This window comes from Aegilops tauschii, chromosome 4 (genome assembly GCF_002575655.3).
Source record: "Aegilops tauschii subsp. strangulata cultivar AL8/78 chromosome 4, Aet v6.0, whole genome shotgun sequence".
Lineage (NCBI taxonomy): Eukaryota > Viridiplantae > Streptophyta > Magnoliopsida > Poales > Poaceae > Aegilops > Aegilops tauschii.
In genome coordinates, this window is record NC_053038.3 from 372,079,464 (window position 1) to 372,104,387 (window position 24,924).

The 24,924-nt window shown below is 45.5% G+C and overlaps 2 protein-coding genes and 1 long non-coding RNA gene across 3 annotated transcripts; 1 reads left to right on the plus strand and 2 right to left on the minus strand.

Moving 5' to 3' along the window:
* The first annotated feature begins 364 nt into the window (after positions 1 to 364).
* LOC109757387 (17.9 kDa class I heat shock protein) lies at positions 365 to 1,272 on the plus strand. The gene has a single exon (XM_020316209.4). The coding sequence runs from the start codon at positions 506 to 508 to the stop codon at positions 971 to 973; it is 468 nt and encodes a 155-aa protein (XP_020171798.1). The 5' UTR covers positions 365 to 505; the 3' UTR covers positions 974 to 1,272.
* A 2,125-nt stretch (positions 1,273 to 3,397) lies between these two features.
* On the minus strand, positions 3,398 to 9,467 carry LOC109757380 (LRR receptor-like serine/threonine-protein kinase FEI 1). Its single transcript, XM_020316199.4, has 14 exons — positions 9,087 to 9,467; positions 8,411 to 8,615; positions 8,184 to 8,319; positions 7,923 to 7,994; positions 7,750 to 7,821; positions 7,453 to 7,524; positions 7,161 to 7,232; positions 6,997 to 7,068; positions 6,768 to 6,865; positions 6,358 to 6,513; positions 5,944 to 6,276; positions 4,234 to 4,479; positions 3,984 to 4,117; positions 3,398 to 3,883 (listed from the first exon to the last, which is right to left on the minus strand). Exons 2-14 carry the CDS (start codon positions 8,502 to 8,504, stop codon positions 3,671 to 3,673), a joined length of 1,770 nt encoding a protein of 589 aa, XP_020171788.1. The 5' UTR covers positions 8,505 to 8,615; positions 9,087 to 9,467; the 3' UTR covers positions 3,398 to 3,670.
* Positions 9,468 to 11,680: 2,213 nt separating this feature from the next.
* LOC120963018 (uncharacterized) lies at positions 11,681 to 12,347 on the minus strand. Its single transcript, XR_005754667.3, has 2 exons — positions 12,173 to 12,347; positions 11,681 to 12,033 (listed from the first exon to the last, which is right to left on the minus strand). It is a non-coding gene; the product is annotated as an uncharacterized lncRNA (long non-coding RNA).
* Positions 12,348 to 24,924: the final 12,577 nt, after the last annotated feature.

The following is a 24,924-nucleotide window of genomic DNA, read 5'->3' on the forward strand; positions in this document are numbered from 1 at the left end:
AATTTTGAAAACATAAACATTTTTATATTTTTTTTGAAATTTTGGAACATTTTTATGAAAGGGAATATAAACTTGAAAAGGAGAAAGGGAAACAAGTTGGCCGGCCGATTTACCTGGTCGCTCGTGATCTGTGCTGTGACAATCTGCCGCAGAGAGCGTCAAATAGGAATGCGTCGATCTATAGACGCGCCCAGAACTTTCTAGTTTATGATAGACCTGAGTAGCAGGGTCCAAAGCGAATGGTGGAAGCATTCCCGGCCCAGCTGCACGATTCTTGCTTCTACCTGTACGAGCTCGAACAAGCGAGAACTCTCAAGAACCTCATATCCATTGCACGACCGCCCCGCTATAAATTCTCACGGCCTGCATTGGCTCCGTCCCAAGACCGGCAGAGGAAAACCATCGAAAGCTTCTTTGATCTCGATCGCGCAAACCATTCGCGCTCACGCACAACTCAACCAGTAAACAAAAGATTCATCAGCAGCTTATCGCCAGCCCGCCGACGATGTCGCTGATCCGCCGTGGCGACGTGTTCGACCCCTTCTCCCTCGACCTCTGGGACCCCTTCGACGGCTTCCCCTTCGGCTCCGGCAGCGGTAGCATCTTCCCACGCACCACCAGCTCCGAGACCGCGGCGTTCGCCGGCACGCGCATCGACTGGAAGGAGACGCCCGAGGCGCACGTGTTCAAGGCGGACGTCCCGGGGCTGAAGAAGGAGGAGGTGAAGGTTGAGGTGGACGACGGCAACGTGCTGCAGATCAGCGGCGAGCGGAACAAGGAGCAGGAGGAGAAGACCGACACCTGGCACCGCGTGGAGCGCAGCAGCGGCAAGTTCCTGCGCAGGTTCAGGCTCCCGGAGAACGTGAAGGCGGAGGAGATCAAGGCGGCCATGGAGAACGGCGTGCTCACCGTCACGGTGCCCAAGGCGGAGGCCATGAAGCCCGACGTCAAGCCCGTCCAGATCACCGGCTAGACAGCATTGGGCGTGTGGCTGCTTCTGCTCAGATGAGGAGGATGCGAGAATAATAGTGCCTCTGGTGGTGAGAGGCCCAATAAAACAAGCTTGGATATGTGGGTGTTGGGTTTGAGTCTCGTCCTAGTGTTTGCGTCGAATGCTGTGGGTTCAGTTCGGTCTTTGAGGTACCGTAGTTGATGGTTTGTGTGTGAGCCGTGCGCGCAATATTAGTTTCGTGTTTGCGCATGGCTCGAAAGTGTAGTGTTCGTTGTACTATTTGAGCAGAGGAGCAGTATTATCTATATGGGTGTCTATTACTTTGTTCGATCATTTCCTTTTAAGTTTTATACGTTGGCCGATATACTTCTACATAGACTTCATGCTCTCTACCTATAAATAACTAGTATGTGTGCACGTTTTAACATTATTATGGAGTGGTTTCTGGTTTAAAAAAACATAGACTTGCCAATAGATTCAAGGTAAAATGAAAATATCGTTTATGTATGGATGCAGAAAGAAAATACATTACAAAAAAGTAAGTTAATATATGTAATCCCCCCAATTTGTTAAGAAAGAAAATAGTTCATAAAATTGCTTGCCGAAATGTTTTATATTGTGGGATGGAGAGAGTATAACTTTACTGTATATTTCCTCTCTGAAACAACTTTTCATGGGCTCAACAGTTTGCAACATGGGCCAAGAGGAATCAATATGGGCCACTTATTTTGAGAAGGATGAGGCGATCGTTCTGGAACATTGTGGATGGAGCAGTGATGTACTGTTCATTGCGAATCCCACTCTTTTCAGCCGTTGGATTGAGCACACGAATGGCTAGGATTGATGATCATGCCCAATTCAAAACTGGTACACTACAAGTAGTATTATGGATAGATATACTCCTCTGATCCAAAATAACTGTCGCAGTTTTGAATAAGCGGCACTTATTATGTTTTGAATAAGCGACACTTATTATGAGTCGGAGGATGTAAATGATATGTAAGCGGCACTTATTATTATGGATTGAGGGAGTGAAGTTGTATCAAAGAAGTTCCGTTCCAAACAATCGTTTTCTTCCAGTTGGTTGTAGCGTGTAGCTTTGTTGATTTTCTAGTGGTGAGAGGCTTACAAAGGGTGAGAGCTGCTCAAGAAAAGCTATTTTTCACAAGGTGATCGTCCAAACTTATTGCATTGTCAATATCACAAGATTGAATTTGCACCAAAATCGTGAACTGAGCTATTTTCACAGGTGATTGCCCAAACTTATATTGCATTATCTATCATCTGATCGAATTTGTACCAAAATTGTGAACAAGCGTCACTCAGATTGTTAGGTCAACTCCTAGAATTGAATTAATGCTCGCATTTTTTTAGTAGTGTGCGTGGTGCGTTTATGTGAGCACCTGCTATTTTACTATGTTAAAAAAAGAGTTAGTACTAAAATTAATAGATCACGCTAACAGGAATGTTTCAGCATATCAACAGTATCTTTACTACTCCCTCCATTCCACAATGTAGTGCTTCCTGTATCTCCGTGCTTCAACTTTGACCGTAAATTTAACTACCAAGACCGATTGCGGGAGCAAAAATTATATCAGTGAATTCGTATTCGAAAGAAGTTTTTTATTATGTAATTTTTTCACCCGCCGCAGTCGGTCTCGTTCGTTAAATTTATGGTCAAAGTTCGACCTCGAAAAGCGCGGGCGCACTATATTTTGGAATGGAGGGAGTATGAAACAAGAATGTACTTTGAAAATTTTAAATCCTTTGGATCAAAATGCCTGGTGTACAACGTTGCCACTTTGGGCTCCTATTTTTCTTCCCTCATGAACTTCGCGTAGAAGTGTGTTATATTTTCATCACGCAGAAAACGCTAAGATAGGCCAACGCTTGCCAATATTTATGATATGAGCACTAACGACCAAAGTTTATCAGGTTTACAACATAACCACTACACCCAAGGCCATGTAAAGATACAACACGACCACCCTCCATTGATGGGCTTCCAATCTGTTCATCATCAGTTAAGGACAGTACAAAGAACACTAGAGCGAGCAGAAGGTGTGCCGCCATGATCACCTTTACCTAACCATAGTCCAACAAACCTCGTTGTACTAAAAAGTCATCATGCTAAAGTCTTATAGGACCAGAGCTAAAGTATTATAGGACCAGAGCGCACCACAACAGCGACCGACGCCAATGAAGCTAAAGACAGACGAACAAAGATCAAATCCAAGTGGATCCATCAAAAACAAACGCTAACCGAATCCATCGTCCACACGCCCTCCAATGATGCTAGATGCACCGCCAGAACAGGGTTATGCGGGGAGAACCTTGTACCAACTCCAAAGAACCACCGTCGTCTCATCTTCCTGAGCATGACACAAAACCTGAGCGAACACAAAAGAACACCTAAAAACCAAGCAGAATGCAAGCACATCAATCTCCAGGCAAGTCTCCTTATTAAATCAACATATAACAGTCTGTAGCGTGGCATATAGATACATACAAATCGCAAAAATGTTGTCCCCGTAGAACCAGCCTGTTGGAGCCCACCCAACCCCTCGGTAACGCATGCATTTAGAAAAATCTGCAAAGAATAAATGGAATGTGCCTCCACAGGGAAACCAGCGGCAGAAGGATGTGGTGCGTCTCAATCCAGACCGTAGAAATCACTACCACACAATCACAGATGCCAGCAGCCGTGGTTTCGTAGCCCTACTCTGAATCGTAGAAATCACTGCCGCACGGTGTAATTACATCCGACTCCAGCATCTGTACCACCCTGTGCATCGTCGGCCGCTCCTCCGGCAAAGAGCTCACACATTGCTTGGCGAGAGAGAGCAGGGCGTCCAGGGTCTCGATCTGCACGCCGTCGCAATCCGGATCCACGATCTCCCGCTCTCTGCTCTCTCCAGCCAAGAAGTTCAGCTGCCATATAGCAAGTTAACCCTTTGTGGTAAATACATAAAAAGATGTGACATGCATGAGAGTTGTGCACATGAAAAGAAATTAAATAAAAAGGTCGTACCCATCCAACAATGTTCAACCCCTTCTCAATGAATGATGCATCAGTAGGTCGCTTTCCGCTCAGTATCTCGAGTACCAAAACTCCAAAACTGTATACATCCGTCTTTTCGGTGGCCCTGCCACTTTGCATATACTCTGGATGTTCGATATTGCGAATATTAGCTCAGATTATTACAAAGTGATACATTTTCCGAAGTGAAGTGTGCATTTTCGTTCTCATCATTTGATGAAATGGAACAACTTTCACATACCTGGCGCAAGATATCCAAATGTTCCTGCAACTATTGTAGTAATATGAGATTCTTCATCCTCCAGTAGCTTTGCAAGTCCGAAGTCTGATACACGTGCCTCAAAATTGCCGTCCAGTAAGATATTGCTCGACTTAATATCACGATGTATTATTCGAGGTGAGCAATCATGATGCAAGTAAGCCAGGCCTTTTGCAGCTCCAAGTATTATGTTAATGCGTGCCTCCCATTCCAACTGCTCAGTTTTTTCTGCCAAGAACGATGAACATATGAAACGTTAGGCCGGGCTTTAAAAAGTTATTCCTGTTCAAATGGACTAATGCTCATGGAAGACCTGAGCAAAAGTTACTTGTACAAGGTCAATTTGGTTCAACATAAATTTTAGATGGAACCATAGTTAAGGCTGTCCATCCTTGTTTAGCTACAGAAATGAACTATTCAGTATGTCTGTAAGGAAGTACTTCCTCTGTTTCTTTTTCTTATAATGTGTACTTCTTTTTTGAGAAATTATAAGGAGTATTTTAACCAAGGCTTATGCCATTTGAAACCAAGGTGTTGTGAACCTTGATCCATTGTGACTTGTGAGAAAGAGAAAGATGGTGCTTACTCACAAATTTTGAAGAGAGGGGAGATAAACAAGGAGAAAAGAGAGAAAATGCTAGTAAATTTGCATGCACGCCGTTTTAAAACAAGTTGTGGACCAGTGGACCTTGATCCACAACATGAGGACTACCGCGCTGAAGATAACCAAAAGCTGTGGCTTGAAGGGTTTGGGTAGACATAGGTTACTATTAGAGAATAGCTTGGAGATGATAGATTCATTGTTCTTGCTTGACTCAAACATGACATCCCTGTATAGTGGATGCTCAGGCCCTTGACCTTTCCTAACACAATATGGACTCCTTAATCTTAATGAATTAGGCTCCTGCAATTTTAAATTTCCTAACACTATACTATTGATTAAAGGACTTCTGATCTCCCTCTGTTCGGGCTCCCTGCTGCTAGTCCACAACATAACAACACAAAAATTGTAGGCCTCGTATTTGTATACAGAGGGAGTGGCATATCTTATTCATCCTTTACATTGCACGTGTGATCAAAATCCTATTTTACTCCAAGATATGATGTAAACTTGACCTTGCCTATAACCCAAATCTACTCCAAGGACAGTTGTCTGAACTTTTTTTTCTGGTAGGGTCTGGTCCGATTGAGAAGGTCTACTCTAAGGATCCTCTAGGCCTCAAAATTGGATCGCCGGCAAAAGCAACTTTTTACTGTTAGAAGTATATTTGTGTCTAAGATAGAGATAGGAGTTAGAGGTAGAAAAGTTTTAAACATATACGACTTGCCCTCTACTCCAAGTCTCTCTCCCTCATATGTACTCCTATATATACCCTACACAAGGGTCAGATCAATAAAACAACAAAGTTACCCATCCTACAATTTCCACTTTTATTTGTACTCTTTTCCTTACATAGCGGCACCAAACATGTCTTAAATTCAGGATTTGTAGGTTTTGATGTCACGCTGGGTTTCAAGCACCAATAACTTAATCCTATAGGCTATTTTATTGTTGGCTTAACACATGCTTAAAGGTCATTGAGGAAAGCAAGCTAAAATCAGTTTATAGTACAACTGCAACTATGAATAATTGGAAGCGTTCAATGAAAACAGAATTAAGATGTATGGCAAAAGGAAAAATATGGAACTCACCATGTAGCACTTCATCCAGGCTTCCACCTGGAAGGTAGTCATATATCAACAGTTTCGATGAAGGGGAATTGCAATAGCCACGGAGATTGACCAAATTACGGTGCTTAACACTTCCCAATATCTCAAGTTCTCTATCAAAGAATTTGTCACGCCCCTCATTTGTTTTCACTATCCTTTTCAATGCAAAAACGTTACCATCATCCATTGCAAGTTTATACACGGTCCCAAAGCCCCCTGCTCCAATGATATTTTCCTCATCCATGGTCTCTAACTTCTTAAGGATATCTTTCGTGGAGTAAGGGAGGTCCCCATGGAACATCACAACAGAAGAGCCTGAAATGATAAGCAAGGTTATAACAAAATTTCTTTATGAGATGTGAAGTACTAGCTTTGCATAATTCATGGCAACGTTACCTCCACATAGCTCTACCCTGAAACCATGGATATCTTTCTTCCCGAAATTTTTGTACAGAAAACAACCCCAGAAACACATCAGAGCCACTAATAGCAGAGCTCCCACTGTCGCGACCGCACTTATAACAACTCTGGAACTCCTTTTATTTGTGTCATCTACCATAATAAAACATCAAAACACATTAGAATGCAAAATTATTGTTAACTGAAAATACTATAGGCCCACTCTTGAACTGAAAATAGAAGTTAATTTACAGAATGCAAAATTGCCATAAGTGAGTTTCCTAGTGGAACATAAAAAGATCTATTAGCTATTATTGGCATGACTAAATGCACATTCGACCTTGTCAACCAAAAATATTAGACGCATACAAAAAATAATGTTAGACTAATGTTCAAATATCTGTTACCTTTCAAAGGCTGCTGGGAGCCATCTGATGGTGATTGAAGTGCATCTTTGCACACTGAATTAATCTGCCTACCACATAAATCACGGTTCCCAATAAAGCTGCATTACCATGTCAACATTCAGATGGGTAGAAGAAAGAGTAGTTTATGGCACAATGCATATGCTTTTACTCGATTGAATATGCAGATTGAATTAAATAGATATAAATAACAGAGGAGAAGAGAACTCACGAAGTTTCATTAAAATTGGCAAGTGAACCATCTGATGGTATTGCTCCTGTCAGAAAGTTCATGGATACATTGCTGCACAGGATGTGAAAATAATCATTTGGCTGGTAGCATGTAGCTTACCGTAACAGGTTTGGTCAGCTTATGGACATAAAAAAAGCACTTACAATGATGCAAGTTTGGTCAGGTTATCAAGAGAATGCGGGATTGATCCCTTCAACGTATTGCTGGATAAGTCCCTGGATAAAATAAACATATTTCAGAAATAGGAAGTAATATCTAAATTACTTAAACAGGGAAAGTGAATTTATCTACATTTCAATACATATAATTTGTGTTCAAGCCTTCTTGTATGACCCATAGCAGATGTAGTGACATTAGTCTAGCATGAGGTATTTATCTGATGCGAAATTAATAATCAAATTTAATAAATAAGCTAAAACTACACAGAGGACTCACAATGTCTCGAGCTCAACCAGATCACCAAATTCCGAAGGGATATATCCACTTATATAATTTCCTTGTAGATATCTGCAAGTCATTTCACAACAGACGAAAAAAGAGCCTGATTTCACAGAAGAAATAAAAGCAAAAATTACATGCTAGAAGTTCTCTGGCACAGATACAAGAAGCTTGTGACCAAAACAGTAAATGACTGGCTATCCTCATGATCATTAATTATCAGTTGCAGCATCCAACATCCATTCGATGGAAGAAAAAAACATATGTAGCAATCAGAATTACTATAAAACTTACAGTTGTTGCAACTTGGTACAATTTCCTAGCTCGGGAGGGAGTGAACCATACAAACTGTTCCCCTGTAGTGATCTAATGACATAAAATCACATTTATATCAAAGACCAAGTTCTTTAATATACAAGGCGGGAAGTAGTTAAGAAATGCAAAAAGGAGAAGGTGAACACACTTACAAAGTCTGAAGCTGATTTAGCCTTCCAACTTCTGGTGGTATGGGCCCGACTAACTTGTGATATGGGAGAATCCTAAATGGAAGGCAGTGAGTGACCTTATGGCAATGCAACACAAAATACTGAATATGAATTGAAACTAGGAAATGATGTCCACAATATGAACACCAAATAACTGAAGGAAAACAGTGAGTGGATAGGTTAAGAAGTTGAGCAAATGACACCAAGCAGAGTTAATATACAGAGTGGTTTCTTGTTTCTTACAGATAAATCACTCTCTTGCTGTGACCATCGCATTTAACACCCTTCCAGTTGCAGGGATCCGCGTCTTGTTCGTGCCAATTTAGAAAGATCCCATCTGAATTTGTGATTGCCTTCTTAAAGGCGAGAAGTGCTTCACCTGTATGAAATAGTTCGTGCAAGATCAGTATTGGATAAGCAGGAAAAACAAATCAAATGGTCCGTGAGCAGCCACAACCATCATCACATACCATCTGAACTTAGCGCTCTTGCTGCACGGGCCCCAAAGTGCAGGATGATCAGAATAAAGAGGAAACTGGGCTGATTTCTGAGAAAATAGCCCATTTGTCACCACCTGGTGGAGCATACAAGGGTGACTAGAGCATATTCCAGAGGTCATGAATGAGGAAATACGGTATGCATCTTTACAATCGGAGAGAACCCAACCAACCAACCCTGCAATGGTGAAAAGCAAAACAAATCAACAATCATATAGGAGTAGTAACAAACTAAAGACGCGCTCAGAGAAATCTTAAGCCTTGAACGGCGGAGAAAAAATAGCAGATCAAATGCGGTATTTTTCGAGATAACGGCGTCCGGGGCTTTCGCACGAAATTGGCGGCCATGATATGGGAGCTAACTTTTTTTCGAGATGGTATGGGAACTAACTGAAGCAACATTTTCAGCCTTTTTATGCAAAAAATAATCCTTTCAGGCTAACTGAACTAGCTGCCTTCAAGCATCTGATTTCGAGATTCCCCAAATCCAAGAAAATAAATCTACAGGGCGGAAGCATTAGGCAGGCTCGTTTCTCAAATCGGGAACCAGTAGCGGATCTAGATGGCGTGAGCGGCACGCCCAGAGCAGAAATCCTGGAGCTCGGTGGGGTTTAGCTAAGAGCATCACTGGATGGGAATGAGCCCATACCTCAAACCCTCAGCGGGGCGGAGACAGCAGGAGCGCGATCTTGCGGCGAGGAGGACGGCGGCGACGCTAGGCTGCTACGGCGCGGCGGCGGGCGGTAGAGCCGCGTTGGGTTGGGATTGGTAGGTCGGGACTCGAGGAAGAAGAGGAGCTCGGGGAACAGAGGTACCGACGATTAGCGGTGGGGGAGACGGAGGATGTGAGCTGGGGAGTGGGAAGAAGCGGCACTGGATGTGGTGTGGTGTGGTGTGGTCACTGTGGTGGTGGTGAGCAGAGCTGAGAGCACTGAGCACTGGGCAGAGTGAGGGGGGAGGGTAAATGGGTCCGAGGAGATTAGGCAGACGGTGGCGCCGTGGCGCCGTGGCGGTGGGTGTGGGAGTGGGGCTGGAGCGGGAGCGAGTAGTCGTAGCAGTGAGCGTGAGAGAGTGCGGTTTTGTCCGCGCACGGCGTCAGCGACGGCGGCACACCACACGGGACGAACAGCTAATCGCTCAGTTACCAGATTGCCTTGCATGATATACGGAATTTGTCTGATTAGATTTATTGATTTTATATATTGTTATTAAAGAAAAATCTTGTGCTTAGAGCAAGTTCGTTGTCCGTATTGCTGTTTAGCAGTTATCATTGGGTTAAGGTGTTTGTACTTATACCCCAGAAAATGGGCTTGTATTATGGCACGCAAAGTGACAACGACATCTCTCTCTTCACTTGCACGAGAAAAGCGGCGGATTCTTTGCTGCGGAGAGGGCTCTTTTTTTGAAAAAAAATCCAAAACAAACCTTAAACTTGTAGACGAAAGATAAATCGAATCCTGAACTCCCAATCCCTGAAATCAACACACCGAATTCATTGATTCTGGACTATTTTGAACCTTGGGAGCGGTTCGCTGGTATTCGCTGATGTGACAAGTCAAACCCTGGGATCGTTGACTAAGTCATGTGTCCCTCTTCGTTTTGATCGATGCATGGAGAAAATGTTATTGCATTCAACAACATCAAAAATCGCTACAGTACCTCTCAGTTTCAAAAACCATTCAAAGTTTAAAAAATGTGCACTACAGTACCTCCTAGGTTTTCAAAAATAGTTCGACACTTTCAACAAATGTTGGAATTCAAAAAATATTCTTGTTTTAAATAAATGCTCACGAATTTGAAAAAATATTTGCGTCTTAAAAATTGTTAGCTACAGTGCCTCCCAGTTTCAAAAAATGCTCAAAGTTCGAAAAATGTTTGTGTTTAAAAATATGTTCACTAGAGTACCTCCTAGGTTTTCAAAATTGTTCGTGTTTCCAAAAAGTTTCAACTTAGAAAAATATTCGTGTTTTAAAGAAATGCTCACAAATTTGGAAAAAAATTGCGTTTTAGAAAGTTGTTCGCTGGAGTACCTCCCAATATTTTTAAAAAATAAAAGTTCGAAAAATGTTTGTGTTTCAAAAAATGTTCGCTGCAATACCACATGGGTTTCTAAAAATTGTTCGTGTTTTCAAAAAATATTCGTATTTTAAAGAAATGCTCGTAAATTCAAAAAAATCTAGTCTATCTAATATCTTTTGTACTGTTTTTGCTACGGCTTTTTAACCGTTTGTCGAAACGAGGGTGTGATACGCCGTTGGAAAGGTATGGACGAGGCGCAACTTCCATATGTACAAATGTTTTTAAGAGTCCTTATGGTTTTGAATTAATTTTGAAAATGATGTGGCGGACGAGGAGTGACAGTGGCCGTTTTTTCGCGAATTTTTACAAATTGCTTGCCGGGATGATTCAAATGATAAACCGTTGGAAAGATATCGACGAGACACAACTTTTTCATGTAGAACACTCTCTCTAAATCCTTATATTTTTAGAGCGATTTTAAAATTACTGAAATGCGGACATTATTTTTTCGCGACACCCAAATCGATGAGTGAACTTCATCCGACAGAAAACCGCACTGCTTCAGACTGAAAACCGCACTGAAGCAAACCGGCAATTGAACTTCATGGTTTTTTTGTCGGACGTAAATTTTACAAAAACAAGTTTTGTTGTCTTTTTTTCAACATTTTTTATGAACGAGAGTGGACAGTAGAGACGGGGTCAAGTGAACGTCGACATATATCTAAGTCAACCGCATTACTATTTTCTTGTTTCGCTAAATTTTTTGCACTTTCATATTGGGCACAAGTGAACAACATCACTCTTAAAAATGAACCACATCCGAGAACCAAACGCGCTGCAAGTGTCGATGTAGTCAACTGAATTTGGAGACACGAAACAAATTGGACTTCATACAGAGGGGTAATGAGCTGCTACAACAAATGGAGTGAACTACTTTTTTCAATCGTCCCACAAACAAAACAAATTGCATCAGAAAAAGAAGTGAACCTCTTGTGGGGTTTTCCTTTTTTTACAAAGTGAAACAAATTGCAATCAAGCAAACATTTCTTCTAACCCCAATATGGCCGCAAAAAAAGATGAGAGGATGAAGAGAATTACAATCTTACAAAAGTAGAGCTCCTCCTTAATGTTCCCTTTTTCCTTTTCATCTAATTAACACACTTTTTCTTTGAAAACTGCGGTCGCTAATTGTCTGGGCTCCTGAGACGAAGCTAGCGAGCTACATTTTCCCCAAAATTATCACATTACAACTTCATACACCCATGCATCACACTGCACAAACAAATTACACAGAACATGATACATTATCACCCATCCCCGCTATCGAACTGCATGCCCAGCCACCAAACTGCACCTGCACTCCTGGCTTCTGCTGGCACCGGGAAACTGCACACACAAAAAAGGTTGGGGGCATTGTTCAGGAACTACAAGGAGGGCACTGTGCAAGGAACTGCACCACACGGCGAGGTGCACTGCGACATGCGTCGCCGGAGATCCGCATTGGCCCGGCACCCACGAACGTGGCTGGGACCATCATCGACCGATGACCAACACACTTCAGTGGAGGCAAAAGCGCACTGCAGGAATGATCCAAAAAAACACGAAAAACACAAATTCAACATAAGTACTACACAAAATTGCAGTGTCGTGAGTTGAGGGCAGTAGGCAAGGGGGAAGGCGAATGAAAAACAGAGGTGAAGAGAACTACTGCTGAACCTCGCCGAGGACACAAGAACACATAAAGAATTACATCCCTGCGGCATCACACAAAAATGCATCCAGCGAACTGCATTTGTGAGATGGTCGAGCTGCACGCCCCAGCAACGGAACTGCTGCTCGCAGCTGGACCGGTGGAGTACGCCGGCGAGGCACAACCAATCCGCCGCCGTTGACCAGCAGACAAGCCAAAAGCTCGAACAAAACAAGTGAATCCTTAGAGGGCGCCGGTGGAGTAGTTTTCTTGGCCCGGGGTTGGCTCGATCTGTGGGTAGGGCGAGAGGTACATTAACGACGAGGCAGAGTCACTACGGCTCGTCGCCATCCTGAGGATGGAGGAGGGAAGGTAGGCCAGGAAGAGTGGACCGGCGGCGGCGGCGGCTCGATCCAAATCGGGGATGAGGGCGACCCGGGCGTGGGGGATGGGCGACGGGGTGGGTCGAAGGCGGGAAGGTAGGTGCGGTGGGAGGTGAGAGGCGGCGGGGCGGCGCGAGCACGGGCCGGCGGCGGGTTGACGCGGCGCACCAGGTGCAGGATAGGCAGGGATAGGGTGGGATTGCTGGTGGAGAGCAGAGCGTCGCCCGCCATGGCGACGTCCGGTTGAGGAATATGGGGAAGGAGGTGGCGGGGAGGGCTTGCTGTGACGGCGTGTCGTCGGGCCTCTGGAAGAAGGCCAGTCAGGGGGCACGTGGCTAAGCGGCGGGTGGCGGTGCCGTCCCGGATCCAGCATCGAGGCGTCGCGGTGGACTGGATCCGGCTGCCCATGGGTGTTTGGATCGGGGAGGCGGCCGGGGGTTGCGAGGAGCTGGGGGTGCGTGGGTGGAGGTGGGGTGCGTGGGTCTGGGCGGTTGGGTGGGTGGGCACGGGATGAAGAAGGTGGGGGTTGGCGATTCGTTTTTGTTTTGGGTGCGGTCCGGTTTCTGGGCCAAGGTGGTACAGAAGTGTTAGCAGAATAACGGTAGGTGTTATTAGAATAAGGTCTTAAAAGGTGTTATTAGAATAGACCATATATATATATATATATACATCTGGGCTATTTTGTTTCGTGTTCTGTTACCCAACTTGAACTGAGGAACTTTACAGGTTGGACTCACATGGTTTGCTACCTGAACTGATCTTCCTGCGTCTTCGACGGACGGAAACAGGGGATTCAATGGGGAGCTTGTCGGTGTCAAAACCGGCGGATCTCGAGTAGGGGGTCCCGAACTGTGCGTCTAAGGTCGATCTAACAGGAGACAGGGGACACGATGTTTACCCAGGTTCGGGCCCTCTCTATGGAGGTAATACCCTACTTCCTGCTTGATTGATCTTGATGAATATGAGTATTACAAGAGTTGCTCTACCACGAGATCGTAATGGCTAAACCCTAGATGTCTAGCCTGTATGATTATGATTGCCTCTACGGACTAAACCCTCCAGTTTATATAGACAGCGGAGGGGTCTAGGGTTGTACAAAGTCGGTTACAGAGAAAGGAATCTTCATATCCGAATGCCAGGCTTGCCATCCACACCAAGGAGAGTCCCATCCGGACATGGGAGAGAGTCTTCGATCTTGCATCTTCATAGCCCATCAGTCAGGCCCATGTCCAACAGGCCGGACACCCGAGGACCCCTTAATCCAGGACTCCCTCAGTAACCCCTGAACCAGGCTTCAATGACGAGGTGTCCGGCGCGCAGATTGTCTCCGGCATTGCAAGGCTGGTTCCTTCTCCGAATACTCCAAAACAGCCTTCGAACACAAAGAACGTGTCCGGCTCTGCAAAACAAGTTCCACACACAACCGTAGAAAGTATAATATTTCACGAGTCCAATCCACTGACAACTTTTGTAGCGTGACATCACGTCACCACTCGGTCATTATTTCGACCCGTTTTTTAGCCTGCCGCTCCACGTTTTGAGACGCGGTTTCATTGGCACGTCTTGTCAAAGCAGAGATCGTGTCCCCTTATTGCAGGATTCTCATCAATACGGGCGTGGGTAACCCAACCGTCCCGTTGGCATGATTCCTTGGGAATAGGCAACTTTTAAGGCCCATGAGGAGGCGTTTGATATTTACCGCCTTTATAAAGGGGCACAGACCCGTCTTTCTCCTTTACGACTGCCTCCTCCTCAACCTGATTCAGAGCTGATGCATATAAGTCCAAACTCGTGATGCCGAAGTATGCTATAAAGCTGTTCGGACTTGTCTGCAATTCATATTTTGCCATATCGAGCCCCTGGCAATTTTTGCCGAGGTGCGTGCGTGAAATAATCGAAGAAGCAAAATTCAGTTCTTAGAAAGTGCGAACACTGAATATGGATTATGTTCACTGGAATCTGATTGACCCGTCACACACAATCTTACAGATTATAACGCCACTACCCGGGCTATTTGACATGCCCGGGGTCGAAGGCTGAGGGAAAAGGCACTTTACAGGCTCGAAACAAAGAGTGTGGTCTACAAAAAATTATTTGAACCTCCTGTCGCACGTCTGCGCCGCCTTGCCTCGGCGAAAGGACTCCTTAACAGGAATAGCCTTTGGATAAGTATACGAAGCCGAACTCCGAAAGAGTCCGTAAGATGACCAGCCATTGAGTCACCTGTGGTAAAAGATAAAAAATAGTTAGAAAAAGGAAAAGAGGCTATAGGATTGCGGACCGCGTTGTAGTATTGTCCGTATTGTGCCTCCGCCGATGACCAGGGTATTTTAAGTGCATAATTATGTATGCGCGGTACAAACTTCACGGCTATATGAGGCGAACGACAGAGGCCGAGCTGCTAATCCAGCTCTGAGATCGATCGGTCATGTTTAAGAGGGACCGGTGGCTTGATGGGCAATGAGATATGCGGCTTGATGAGACCGCTTCGTACTTCGGCTGCAGTAGCCGTAGTATGCTCCTCTGTACGGGGGGAGCGTTCCGCATTTCTGTTTATCATGATGATGCCATGTGGACCGGGCATCTTAAGCTTTAGATGGGCGTAATGTGGGACCGCATTGAAACGAGCAAAAGCGGTACGCCCGAGTAGTGCCTGGTAGCTACTACGGAACGGGACAATATCGAAGGTCAAGCCTTCGCTTCAAAAGTTGTTCGGCGAACCGAAAATGACTTCCAATGTAATTGAGCCCGTGTAGTGAGCTTCTATACCGGGTACTGCTCCCTTGAAGGTATTTGTGGTGGGTTTGACTCTTGAAGGATCAATGCCCATTTTGCGGACAGTGTCTTGGTAAAGTAGATTAAGGCTACTGTCGCCGTCCATAAGGACTTTCGTGAGATGGAATCCATTGATAATTGGGTCGATGATCAGAGCTGCCGAACCTTCGTGGTGGATACTGGCTGGGTGGTCCTTGCGATCAAAGGTGATCGGGCAGGCCGCCCATTGGCTAAATTTTGGGGTGACTGGCTCTATGGCGTATGCGTCTTGTAGTGCGCGCCTGCACTCCCCTATAGGGGTGTGCGACACGTATACCATGTTTACGGTTTTCACTTCGGGGGGAAATTGCTTCTGAACCCCGGTGTTCGGCTGGCGACTCTCTTCGTCATCGCTGTCATTGGGCGGCCCCTTCCCCTTGTGTTCGGCATTAAGTTTGCCGGGTTGTTTGAAGACCCAACAGCTTCTGTTGGTGTGAGTAGCTGGTTTGTCGGGGGTGCCATGAATCTGGCAGGGCCGATCCAGTATCTTGTCTAAATTGGATGGTCCGTCTCTGTTTGCCTTGGATGGCTTTTTTCGTTGACCGGGTTTGGAGCCGCTGAATCCGGTGTTGACCGCCATGTCTTGCGTTCCTTCATTATTATTTCGACGCTTGTGTTTGTTGCGTCGTGGCTTGCCGTTGCCGTCTCAAACTTTGGAAGTGCCCGGATCACTGGTGCTGTTGCTTCTACGAGCGAGCCAGCTATCTTCTCCCGCGCAAAAGCGGGTCATTAGAGCGATAAGGGCTGCGATAGATTTTGGTTTTTCTTGACCAAGGTGGCAGGCGAGCCACTCATCCCAGACGCTATGTTTGAAGGCCGCGAGGGCTTCAGCGTCCGGACAGTCGACTATTTGGTTCTTTTTAATTAAGAACCTAGTCCAGAGCTTCCTGGCTGACTCTCCGGGCTGCTGGATGATGTGACTTAAGTCATCGGCGTCTGGTGGCCGGACATATGTACCTTGGAAGTTATCACGGAAGGCGTCTTCCAAGTCCTCCCAGCTGCCAATGGAGTTCTCTAGAAGGCTGTTTAGCCAGTGCCGCGATGGTCCCTTTAGTTTTAGTGGGAGGTATTTGATGGCGTGGAGATCATCACCGCGGGCCATGTGGATATGGAGAAGAAAATCTTCAATCCATACTGCGGGATCTGTTGTTCCATCGTATGATTCGATATTCATGGGTTTAAACCCTTCGGGGAATTCATGCCCCATTACCTCATTGGTGAAGCATAAGGGGTGAGCGGCGCCTCTGTAACAGGCGGCGTCTTGACGGAGTTCGGCGGACGTCCCTAAACGGTTTTCACCCCGAGGGAGGTTGTGTTGGTCGCGCCGGGCCTGATAGCCATCCTCTTTTGTTAGGGCATGTCCCTTTGACCCGTAAATTGTTCTGGCCAGACCTGCCCTAGCGTCCAGGCCTGCCCTGGCGTCCAGGCCCTGACGTAGGTCATAGGTGCAATCCTGGGCCGCTGTCTTCCTTCCTTTACGGCGGGGTAATGTGGGCTGGTGTTTGGCTTGTGTAGCCGCTTTGTTGCGGCCATGGGGTGGCTGGTCTGGTTTATCAGTTGCATTATGCGCTGGAGCTATAGGCTCGCACGCCTCGATGTCGAATTGGGGTAGCAGTTTGCGCTTCGGATAGCTTTTTATGGGGCGCTCAAGGTCGCACTCCTCGGCTGCTAGGACCCGAGTCCATCTATCGTTGAGTGTATCCTGTTCGGCTTGAAGCCGTTGCTGCTTCCTTTTCAGGCTCCTCGCAGTTGCGATGTGCTGTTGCTTAAAGCGTTCTTGCTCGAGGGGTTCTTTTGGCACGATAAAGTCTTCATTGCCGAGGCTTATTTCGTCTTCGGAGGGTGGCATATAATTGCTGTCCACCGAGTCGTCGTTCCCAACTGGCTCGTCGGGGTTACTCTGCCCTTCCTCCCTATCTTCCTGTTCGGAAGCTGGTTCGATGAGGGCGTCTAGGTCTTCAGCGTTCTCCGGAGTATTATTTTCTCCGGTGCCGGTATTGCTTTCTTTGTCACGACGTGATTTTGAACGGCGCCGCTAATGTCGCCGTTTCGGTGGTTTATCAGCGTTATTGTCCTTGACTGGATCCCTACCACCGTCCTTGCCATCGTCTTTGGATGTGTCCACCATATATATATCGTATGTGGAGGTGGCCACCCAGCGTCCGGTATGCGGTGGGCTTTGGGCCTGCTCCTCTCCAGCATCGTCGTCCATACCGTCGATGTCTTCGGAGCCGTAATCAAGCATGTCGGTTAAATCCTCGACAGTGGCTATGAAGTGGGTGGTGGGCGAGAGGCAAAACTCCCTGCTCTCAGCCCCTAGTCCGGGCTGGGCATAGTTCGGACATTGCTCCTCTGTAATTACAAGGGATCGCATTAAGTCCAGAGCCTCGCTTAAAGGCGAGGTTTTGCCAGGAAGGAGAGAGCCCGTGGAGTACGGCAGGAGGCAGGTTCCTTGGCCGAACTCACACGATGCTGGCCCTGAGAATTCGGAGCCAGTGTCCGGATAAGAGTCCAGCTTCGTGATGATTGCCTGCGACGATACCTCATCCGGCTCTCCCGTACTAGGTTTAGTGGTCGTAGATAGTCCGGCAGGCTCAAGAAGCCCGTCTTCGGGCCCGACGACGTGCTCCGGATCTAAGGCCGAAGCGGTGGTTTGGGTCGCGAATCCTTGGGAGATCAAGTCTCCCCGGACGTCAGCGACGTAGTCCAGGTTTCCAAAACTAATCTGTTGACCTGGGGCGTAGCTGTCGATCTGCTCTAGATGACCAAGCGAGTTGGCCCGCGGTGCGAAGCCGCCGAACACGAAGATCTGGCCGGGGAGGAAAACTTTCCCCAGGATAGCATTATTGTAGATGATTGATGGAGCCATCGAACCTCTTGGCGACGACGCAGCGGAACTCTCAATGAAAGCACCAATGTCGGTGTCAAAACCGGCGGATCTCGGGTAGGGGGTCCAAAACTGTGCGTCTAAGGTCGATGGTAACTGGAGACAGGGGACACGATGTTTACCCAGGTTCGGGCCCTCTCTATGGAGGTAATACCCTACTTCCTGCTTGATTGATCTTGATGAATACGAGTATCACAAGAGTTGATCTACCACGAGATTGTAATGGCTAAACCCTAGATGTCTAGCCTGTATGATTATGATTGCCTCTACGGACTAAACCCTCCGGTTTATATAGACACTGGAGGGGTCTAGGGTTGTACAAAGTTACAGAGAAAGGAATCTTCATATCCGAACGCCAGGCTTGCCATCCACGCCAAGGAGAGTCCCATCCGGACACGGGAGAGAGTCTTCGGTCTTGCATCTTCATAGCCCATCAGTCTGTCCCATGTCCAACAGGCCGGACACCCGAGGACCCCTTAATCCAGGACTCCCTCAGAGCTTCCGGGGGTTCTTCGGCGCGGTGCTGCGGACCATTCGTTGCCAGAGGAGACAGTGTCAAAGTTTTATTACTGTGCGTTGACATCGGAGTAAGTATTTTCTACTGGCTGCCTACCCAAACATCTACACTTTGAGTATAAAGCCCGAGCCCTCTGTCACTTTCATTCCACCAGCTGCCACAAAAGAAAAGCCAAATGGATCCTGAGCTGGGAGAGGTCACAGAGGAGGAGGGGTGCCATCAATGTGAGGGCTGCAGTAACAGAGCAGAGGAGGAGGAGGAGGCGCAGGCGCAGGCAGAGGGCACGACGTGCTGCCGAGGAGGAAGTGGAGGCAGAGTTCAACAGACGCCTTGCGCGCGAGGTGATGGATGCTTGCAACTCTAATGAACTGGAGCTACTTTTCCCAGAGGGCAGGGGAAGGAACCATATTTAGATCATCAGTTGGGCTAGGGTGAGAGCAGCCACGACTCCACATCCATCCACCAGGGCCAAATGGCGTCGTTTCTTTGATCGTTATTACTGAAGTACTGAATTTTTATGTTTTTAAGATTGTGTTGTGAGGGAGCAAATGGTTGAATGACTAAATGAATTCAACTGTCTACCTCCGAGTGTGTTATTTTATCTACATATGTTTGTTTTGTGCACTTTGAACTGCTGCCGTATGTGCTCTCCAACAATTATTTTGAACTGCTGCTTTATCTGAAGTTGAGCTGATTTGCAGTCAATGTTGTATGACTTGTATAATAACTATTTTCTGCCAGCTGGCTGCCCACCTGTCAATTTATTATTTTTATAATCTGCGAGTCTTCCTGGCTATAAATTATATCCATCTATGTGTGGTGTGTGGCTCAGTCTCCCCCTCCTTTTTCTTCCTTCTTCCAGAATCAGATCTAGGTTCCTCCCTCTTCTCTCTGTTGTTTTCTTCCCTTTTCCTATGTTTCCCATGGACGATTGTTCATGCGGATGTCTCGCAAAGATGGTGCGCATAGCTGACGGCTGTGTGTACGAATCTGGTTTGGAGCTCACCGAGAGTCAGCGTCGTGGGCAACTTTCGTGTCTGTTGTACAACAACCATGGGTTTCGTGCATCCTATGTTTGTCACCTAACGGTTGGGGACTTGGAGGAATCATGGGTATGTGTTTCTATTCTTTTTATTTTCTTCTTTTTGTAGGTCTCATTTTGAATCCCATGAACTGAATCTGTAGTTTAGTTTTATCAATAGTTTGTCTATAATTTTTATTTGGTTTTGTCAGAAGTTAACAGTAGGGATTTGTGTGTGTATTTCTTCATTACTTAACAGTATTTATCCATTTTTGTATAATCCTTTTTCTGTTTTTGTCAGATGTTTTACTGTAGGGGTATTGATATGTATATTTCTTCAGTTTAGTCAGGTCATATGACTAGTTAGTTTGGTCTTTTTGTTTTGGTTCAGATATTTCTTTTCACTTTGTTATGCAACAGTTCCTAGATCTGTGTAAATATTCAGTTATGTCAGGTGTTCACTTTATTTTCTACTCCCATGCCCATTTGCAGAAAATGTCAACCAGAATCAGGATTGTCGTTCCTAGTTCTAGGATACTGAAGATGGAGACTTCAGACAAAAACGGGCATCAGTTGATGGAAGTTGCCTACCACATCAACTTTGATGGTTGCATCAACCTAACTAGTGGGTGGAAGGTGTTTGTGGCAGAGTCTGGAATTGAGGATGGAGATGTGGTTATGGTTATGTTCTCCAGGGAAGATGACTCTCTGACGTTCAGAATTTATGTGATGTAGGTTTAAATGTGGCAAATGACGCTGGTTGTGAGATTTGTGTGCGTTTGATTATGTTGCAGTATTTTTCTTTAAAGCAATGCATGTGAGATGGTTGAATTCTATGTTATTACCACATGGTTTGGAACAATTTGTCCGTATGTTATTGTATCCACTATTTTTTATTTCTGTAATGCTTCCTATTTTTTGCTCAAGCACAACTATTTTTTTATATATTTTTTATATTTGAATTGGAACAATTATAGTTTAACTGATGGGCATCCTTTATTTTTACTGGGATATTTTCATGTACATAGCTTGCACACGAAAAATATACGCTGATGATGGTTGTAGGACCCCTTGGGTTTGAGTTTGTTGAACTTACATGCTGTTAATGATAGTACTGAACTATTTTGGATGTCAATGGCCAACCACATTCATTTGTTGTAGAGCATTTTTTCTTACTATTTGACATGAATTTTAGAGCACAATTTTACTTTTTAGTTGAATCGTGATAGTTCTAGTATTTTTTTAAATAAAAAGAATTTAATCTTTGCTGCACAGTACTAATTTTACTTGAACCTTATGAATTTCAGCAGTTGAACTTTTTAAAAAATTGTTTCTGAAATTTTTATTACAATCTTCTACGTTTAGTTTTCCAAAAAAATGTATTTTTTTATTTTTTTAGTCCTTACAATCAACATGTGTTTGAACTTTTTTACATTCTTTTTTTGAACTGATTTCTTATGAGGTTTTTTTTAATTATCTGCATTTGTTTCTTTTATTTGGTCGTGTGTGATCGGTTGGAATTTTGTAATGGGGCGAACTGTTGTATTGGGCCATCCCCCGGAGCCATTGTTTTCGGCCCAAATAGCTCGTCCGTGCGGTTGTGCAGTGCGGCGTGCGCGTGCGCTATACATTTTGGCAAACCTCGCTAGCCGAGGGGGCTCTCGACCTGTTTATAAGCGTTGCCGAGGCTTACTGGTCGAACTCCTCTGAATACTTACCTCAGCGCTTATACATGGCGCTCGCTCTCTGTCATGACCTGTGGGCCCTGGTGGGTTGGCCCCCGCAGTCCGGTTTACAATGGATTCACCGGTGGTTTCGCAGTTGGCATGAGTCCTAGTACCCACCTGCGTTGGGCCGTCCTGTCCCTTGGGCGGTCAATATTTTTTATTCTTAGCATTTTTTTCCTTCTAGTTTTTATGATTTTTTGCCTAATATAAGCATTTATTTTTTATTTTAGTACTGAATGTTCTCCTCTGCTTGAACTGACATATTTTTTATAGTGTGTTTCCCTCGCTTTCTCTTTGTTCTCATTTTTTCAGCATTTTTTGGATTTTTTATGAACATCTGGGTAAGATATATAGGACCGCACCGAGTGGCATAGTCGTACTGACACATTTTTTGTATGGACTGAAGAACATCTATCTTTTTAGGGTGTGTGGGTGCATTGGGGGGACAGAATAACCGCACTGCGCCTGTCAAACGAGCGCACTGCCGTGTTAGCGCGAGGCCGAGCCGCCAGGCGACGACGCAGCGTGTCGCGGCGTCGCATGCGGAGGCGAGTCCGTAACATGACTTTCCCCATTATCTATCCTTTTAGGGAAAAAACCAGCACCGCACCGAGGGGCATAGTTGTACTGACACATCTTCCTTGTATGTACTTGCCCCCATTATCTATCTTTTTAGGGGGAAAACCAGCACCGCACCAAGGGGCATAATTGTATTGACACATCTTCCTTGTATGGACTTGCCCCCATTATCTATCTTAGGGTGTGTGGGTGCGTGGGGGGGACAGAATAACCGCACTGCGCCTGTCAAACGAGCGCACTGCCGCGTTAGCGCGAGGCCGAGCCGAGGGGGGGTCGGGACCCCCCTACCCCATCCCGCCGAGGCCGAGCCAGGAACGAGCCGTAGCAGGCGACGACGCGGCGTGCCGCGGCGTCGCATGCGAAGGCGAGTCCGTAACATGACTTGCCCCATTATCTATCTTTTTAGGGTGTGTCGGTGCGTGGGGGGGAGGACATAATAACCGCACTGCGTCTGTCAAACAAGTGCATTGCCGCATTAGCGCGAGGTCGAGCTGGGGATAGGGGGTCGGGACCGCCTCCCCCATCCTGGCGAGGCCGAGCCAGGAACGAGCCGTAGCGCGACGACGCGGTGTGCCGCAGCGTCGCATGTGGAGCCGAGTCCGTAACATGACTTGCCCCATTATCTATCTTCTTAGGATGTGTGGGTGCATGGGGAGGGGGATAGAATGACCGCACTGCGCCTTTCAAACGAGCGCACTGCCGCGTTAGCGCGAGGCCGAGCCGGGGGGGGGGTCGGGACCCCCTCCCCCATCCCGGCAAGGCCGAGCCAGGAACGAGCCATAGCAGGCGACGCCGCGGCGTCGCATGCGGAGGCGAGTCTGTAACAGGACTTGCCCCATTATCTATCTTTTTAGGGGGAAACCAACACCGCACCGAGGGGCATAGTTGTACTGACACATCTTCCTTGTATGGCTTGCCCCCATTATCTATCTTTTTAGGGGGGAAACCAGCACCGCACCGAGGGGCATAGTTGTACTGAATCTTTTTTGTTGTATTGATTGATGAACACACGTCATCGGTAAGAAGCGGTTTTTGTCATACACCGAGGTGGATCTGTAACATAACTTGCGTCATTTTGGTATCTTTGTTAGGTGTCTGCATTGTATAATGTGCTGCGGCGTCATATGTGTACACGAGTGTGAGGATGCAAGTCCTTGACATGAATTTGTGATTCAAAGCATACCACCATTTTTTGTACTTTTCGTTATTTTTTTGAGAAATATTGTACTTAATTTTATATAGTCTATGTAAGGTATTTCAATTGTACTTTTTCGATAATTTTTATTGTATTGTTATGAGGTATTATTTGTACTTTAGCTGTTTGTTTTCTCCCTCTATATTAATTTTTTTATTGTATTTAATTTTTGCTATTATTTTTAGTAACTGCCTTGAGATAGTGGGCTTTGCCCTTTTTCTTTTTCTTCCATGATCGTGGGCTTTAACCGTCGGTTTTCTCCCACTCACCTTTTAACCTCCGCTCTCTCCCATTCCGCTCCACTCCCCTCCACAAATCGCTTCCTTCTCCGTTCCCCTCCTCTCCTCTTCTCGCATAGAAGCTGCTTCTCCTGTTTCGCCGCGGGAGCGTCGGCCGGCGGGTTGAACTCCAGGGGGAAGGTCTGTGTGCTTTGTTTGTTCCTTTGCTCTGCCCTCGACTCCCCTTGCCTCCCCTTATGTATAGATTTTTCCTGTATTTCTAAGTTATTGCTCTCGTGTTGTCTCAGACTGGATTCGCTAGGGTTCCTTTGCTCTTGAACGAGCGGCTCGCGTGAGTGATACTGGATTCGGTGGTGGAGTTTGTGTTTGCTGGTAAGAGTTTTGCTTTGTTTGGCGTCCTTCGTTTCTGAAATAGGTAAGAACCCTAATTTTTTTCATGTGTCTTGCAGTTCTGGTTCGGCAGATTTTAGGTCTAGAGATCTCAATGGGTACATCATCCAGTCCAGACAAGTTGAATGCAGGTAATTCGTTGTGCTGAAACCTTTTTTTGTGTTTTCTGCTGATGATGTTTTGTCAGATCTGGTGCTTAATAGGTTTTTAGTTGTATAAGTGTTGTCGTATGGACATTACAAGTTGTATAGATTTTGATAGTTGTTAATTTTTGCCCTGGAATGTGTGGTATGTCTAGTTTTTAGGTCGCTGTAACCTGCACACAAGTTGGAGTGCTGATCACCATGTGTAGTTTGAACTGTTGTACTAGTATTTGAATAGTTTGTAGCAGTCTGAGAAGAACTACTATGATGTTGAAAGAGCTAACATTTTGAAGTTTGGTGCGCGAGTGGTGGGGTGATATTGTTTTATTGGTTGCACTTGTAGTGTTCATATAGTTGAACTGATTGCTTGTTCATGTACTTTACTTTTTTTTTACTTTTTTGCTGATTATGATGTTGTTGCAAATGTTGGAGTGCCAGTGCCTCCTGATTCTGACAAACCAGAACGCTTTCAAGATCTTGTGAATGTTATTTTTGAGATACCAAATCCTCTAGAAGAACATGCGTGTTGCTGGTGTTTCCCTTATATTTGCTCTTTTTTTAACAACCTTGCATACATAAATGTGTTTAGTTACATCAGTTGTTCCTTTTGTTTGTGTCTGATGCTATGCGCCTTATTTTACTTGTCTCTGCAATGTTAATTGTGTTTTAATTTTATATGTGTGTGCTTATGTTATTGATTTATGCAGTTAATGATAGCCATGCTGCTGCTGAGGACATTGCTGATGTTGTGAAAGATATTAATGATGGAATTTATTCTCTTAATTTTGGTGATGGTGATGGGAGCTTGCAGTTGTCTGTTACTCAGTCACAGAGTTTTGATGGAACTGAGCATGTTACTCAGGCTGAGGATGTTCCTATGCAG

Excerpts from the sequence above, each read along its gene's own strand:
- LOC109757387 (XM_020316209.4), top strand. The coding sequence starts at position 506 with ATGTCGCTGATCCGCCGTGGCGACGTGTTCGACCCCTTCTCCCTCGAC.
- LOC109757380 (XM_020316199.4), bottom strand. The coding sequence starts at position 8,504 with ATGGGCTATTTTCTCAGAAATCAGCCCAGTTTCCTCTTTATTCTGATC. Across the intron at positions 8,320-8,410 it reads AAGAGCGCTAAGTTCAGATG|GTGAAGCACTTCTCGCCTTT; the intron begins GTATGTGATGAT and ends TATTTCATACAG. Across the intron at positions 6,514-6,767 it reads CTCCCAGCAGCCTTTGAAAG|ATGACACAAATAAAAGGAGT; the intron begins GTAACAGATATT and ends TTATTATGGTAG.